At 42.5% G+C, this 4,538-nt stretch overlaps 1 protein-coding gene across 1 annotated transcript in view; it reads left to right on the plus strand.

The window, feature by feature from the left end:
• The window catches only part of LOC119417984 (collagen alpha-1(XII) chain), a gene marked incomplete in the record, with an annotated part of 211,081 nt that overhangs the window by 200,706 nt on the left and 5,837 nt on the right, over positions 1–4,538 (plus strand). The window contains 5 exon segments of the mRNA XM_037685231.1: positions 1,486–1,539; positions 1,613–1,666; positions 1,754–1,825; positions 1,907–1,942; positions 4,116–4,182. Coding sequence (XP_037541159.1) covers positions 1,486–1,539; positions 1,613–1,666; positions 1,754–1,825; positions 1,907–1,942; positions 4,116–4,182 — 283 coding nt within the window.

Consider the following 4,538-nt stretch of genomic DNA (forward strand, 5'->3'; position numbering starts at 1 on the left):
CTTACCTTAGGATGAACTAATCTTAATTTAGGATGAACTAATCTTATCTTAGAATGAACTAAACTTACATCACCCTATCTGACACTCTCTCCACCTCTACTACAGTCTTTGACAACTCCTCCTTCAGGACCACCCCTACTCTTTTTCTCTTTTCAAATCTCTCCTGAAAACTCACCTGTACTCACTGACATTTAACACAGGGGGATCAGATTTAGATCTGGTTTTTCATTGATGCTGATTCTGTTTATGCTTTTTGTTTTATTCCTGTTTAACACAAGGTCATCAGATCTGATTTAGTATTTCATTGTTTCTGACTGAGTTTATGCTTTTAGTTTTTATTTCCTTGACTTTTGACACAACATGATCTGATTTAGTATTTCTTTGTTTCTAATTATGTTTTCTGTATATATTTTTATTCCATGTGCTGTAAATATATCTTGCTACTTTTTATTTGATGTTGTGATATTTTTGTTAAGCACTTCGGTAACAACAAAGTCCATGCTTTTATACCTGGATTATTGAGCATGGACTTTGTTGTTTTCAACCAGTTTGACAAGACTGTGAACAAGGAGAACTGGTTTGTTCCACTTTAGAGTAAGCTGTTTGGAGAAGAATCAGTTTTGCCGTGTGTTTCCTTGACTGATGAAGCCTTCTGGATCGAAGGCGAAACGTTTCAGCACAAAAAAAGAAACAGTCCAGATGACCTGACTGAAAAATGTTGCACTTTGGTGACAGTTTCTGTTTTAAATGTGCTCTATAAATAAATCTGACTTGACTTGACTGACTTTCTATCCACACCATAGTAAAACAGTTTGAACCTGCTCCAATGCTGCGAGCCTTGCTGCCCTTCCACTTGGTCTCTTGGACACATAAAACATCTACCTTCCTTCTCAGCATCATGTCAGCCAGCTCTCTACCTTTGCCTGTCATTGTCCCCACATTTAGAGTTGCAACCCTCAGTCCTACATTCTTCACGTTCCTCTTCTCCTCTGTCTCCTGACACGTTTCCCTCCTTGTGGTCTTCCACTAACTCACTTCACTGAATAAAGAACTAAATTCATTGAATGATGAATTCATTGAATGATGAATTCATTGAATGATGAACTAAATGCATTAAATTTTTTTTCTTTCGGCTGCTCCTTCTTCATGGGTCGCTACAGCGAACTAAGCCGCACGAAGACTTGGCAGTTATTTTTACGCTGGAGGTCCTTCCTGACCAACCACAGCCTCTGAGTGGAGCAGAGAGCTGCCATGTGGGGCGCCCGGGGGGGTTAAGAGCCTTGCTCAAGGGCCCAGAGAGGGACAAATGAGGGTGGAAGCAGGTGTGGGTGCTTCACCTTTCCCACCCACATTTTGATGTTGTCTGTACCAGGAGTTGAACCAGCGATCTTCCGATCACAGGCCCACCTTCTCTAACCTCTGCGCCACCACTTCCTCCTAACTAAATGCACTGAATGATGAACTGAGCTCAACATATGTTTGCAGGGTTCTCAGGGTCCTCCTGGTGTGGCCGGTCCGATTGGAGCAGCAGGAGTGAGGGTGCGTACAGACAAGCTCCCCTGAATCCTTTAAAGACCAGAAACAGTTTTTATGACAGATCTCATGTTTTCAGGGGCCTGCAGGGAAGGAGGGACCAACTGGACCCAGAGGACCAGCTGGTCCGATGGTGAGACCATAAATCCTCATTTAGAACCTGAGCCCGCAGCCAGAACTTGTACTGGAGCTGATCTTTGGGTTCTTTGTTTCCCCACAGGGACCTCCGGGATCTCCTGGAATACCAGGACCTGCTGGAAAACCTGGGAATTCGGGAGACTTTGGTCCTCCTGTGAGTGTCCCTGCAGCACGATGTGTTCTGGAACCAACACGCTACTTCTGATGGATTTAATGGTTCTGGTTCTGCTTTCAGGGAGCTGCTGGACCCAAAGGAGACAAGGGAGAACGGGTGAGTAAACCTGAACGTTCTTTGTCTGTCTGTCAGAAGCTCAGATGTTCCACAGAGCTCAGTAATTTCTCTTTAGGTTCTAAATGGTTCTTATGGGTTCTCAGGATGGTGGGATCTCATTTCATCAGGTTCTCTTCAGGTTCTACTGTAGGACTGACCTGGTTGATCCAGGCTTGTGCTCGTTATTCCTCTGCTTCTTTTAAATCTTTAAAAACAGTAAATGTTTGATCAATGCCACATCTGATGGGAAGACTTCATATGTTAACTGGTTTGAATATTTCATCTCTGCTTCTCCTTTGAGGACTAAAGTTGATTTGCATGAGTTGCTATGGCGCTACACAGAAGTGCAGCGGCCTCTCATGGGATTAAACCTTATTTTAATTATTTTAATTCCTATGAGGCTGTTTTAGGCTCTAGTTTAGTGCTAAATTCACAGCTCAAGTACAGCTCAACTGAACTGAGGGCCATCAGAAACAGTTCCATCCACCGGACCCAAGAAGGATCAATCCAAGAACATCTACCCGTCCAGACCAGATACCAGGCCGTGTCCTGAAGGAGTGTGCAGAACAACTGACACATGTCTTTACAGACATATGTAACATCTCCCTGCGTCAAGCTGTTGGGCCACCCTGCTACAAAGCCTCTGCAATCATCCCGGTTCTTAAAAACCCACAGTAACAACTTTGAATGACTATCGCCCAGTAGCACTTACACCCATAATCATGAAGTGCTTTGAACGACTGGTCAAAGGTCACGTTACCTCCATCCTCCCCCCTTCACTTGACCCATTACAATTTGCATATCGCCCAAACCGGTCCACTGAAGACGCCATATCCACTGCACTCCACCTGACCTTGGAACACCTGGAAAATAACAATGCATTGGTCCGGATGCTGTTTGTGGATTTTAGCTTAGCATTCAATACTATAATGTATATATATATATACATATATATTTGTTAATTGTTAAGCTTCTTGATCTGGGAGCTGAGTCCAAATTCCGTATCATAAACATATAAATGTGAGCTGGTATGTCAATAAAAAAATCCTTGAATCCTTAAAGCCAGTGTTTGCTTCAGGGCGGAGTTAACCGGAGCTGAACATGTTTTAAATATTTAAACCTGTTTTATTCGTTAACATATTCTGTGTTGTGTTGTCACATCCTGCATGTTTGTGGTGAACTGAGTTTGTGTTTCTGGACTCATGACCCAGCAGGACACAACATCAAAAATGTGTGAGCATGAAGCACTTGGCAAGATGGTGGCCAAACATCTGGCAGTGACCATTCCAGAGCTACTTCAGACTACTTCTGAAATCTTTGTGCTGTTTCAACTGTGTACAAATCAAAATGTTCAGCTCAGTCAGAACATGAATGCTGTGACTTTACATTTTTGGAACTTGTATACTTTCCAAAATATTGAATTCCATTTACAAATAATTTTCCCACAGAGACATTAGGTCTCTTGAGTCCTTCAGAAACGTTGATCTCTTTGAAATCTGCTGAAGCTACTAGCTATAATTTTGTCTTCTGATGCCACTTTTAGATAACATTTCAAAACTTTTAGCTAGCCTTTTGAACATTTTGCTTTTAGCCAGCTTTTGCAATGTGTTTTTTTTTTTTTAGCTAGCCTTAAACTAGGTTAAGCTACCTTTTTGTTACATTTATGTAGTCTTTTTATACTGTGCACATTGTCCATGTCCTGGGGGCCGAGACGGGGTAGAGGCAGGGCAGCCGACTTGGGACCAGAAAGTCGCGGTTCGACTCCCAGCCATTCCCACATGTCATGGTGTCTCTGAGCAAGATACCCAATCCCTAGTTGCTCCCTGGGCACCTACGTAGCTGCCCACTGCTCCACCTGGCTGTATCCTAGGTGTGATAGGTTAAATGTAGAAAGTAATTTCTTTATTGTATGGGAACATACAATGATGACAATCTCAAACTTCCCTTCCCTTAGTTAATCTGTGCTGCTTTTTAGCTAGCATTATGCTTCTTTACTTTTGGGTTAGCTTCATACTTCTTTTAGCTTTTAGCAGTAGTTTACTTCTTTAGGCATGTAATTGGCCAACTTGAACAAATTCAGCTTAAGCAAATTTCATCAATGCCATTCAGTCCTCAATATTCATCCTGAAATAAAAATTATTTAGGTTCTCACTTTGTACTTTCTGATCTGCAGGGAGACTTCGCTCCTCAAAACATGATGAGATCCATCGCCAGACAAGTTTGCTCGCAGCTCGTTAGTGGTGAGTGAGTGTGACCGTTAGCCATGTTTGTGCTAGTTAGCAGTGAGTGTTTGTGACCATTATCACAGTTTGTGAGAGTTAGCGGTGAGTGTTTGTGTCTTAGTGGTGAGTGTTTGCGTCTGTTAGTTGTGAGTGTTTGCGTCTGTTAGTTGTGAGTGTTTGTGACTGTTAGTTGTGAGTGTTTGTGACTGTTAGTGGTGAGTGTATGTGTCTGTTAGTGGTGAGTGTTTGTGACTGTCAGTGGTGAGTTTTTGTGTCTGTTAGTGGTGAGTGTTTGTGACTGTTAGTGGTGAGTGTTTGTGACTGTTAGTGGTGAGTGTTTGTGTCTGTTAGTGGTGAGTGTTTGTGACTGTTAG

The sequence above is a fragment of the Nematolebias whitei genome, chromosome 12 (genome assembly GCF_014905685.2).
Source record: "Nematolebias whitei isolate Nwh7 chromosome 12, NemWhi1, whole genome shotgun sequence".
Taxonomy (NCBI): domain Eukaryota; kingdom Metazoa; phylum Chordata; class Actinopteri; order Cyprinodontiformes; family Rivulidae; genus Nematolebias; species Nematolebias whitei.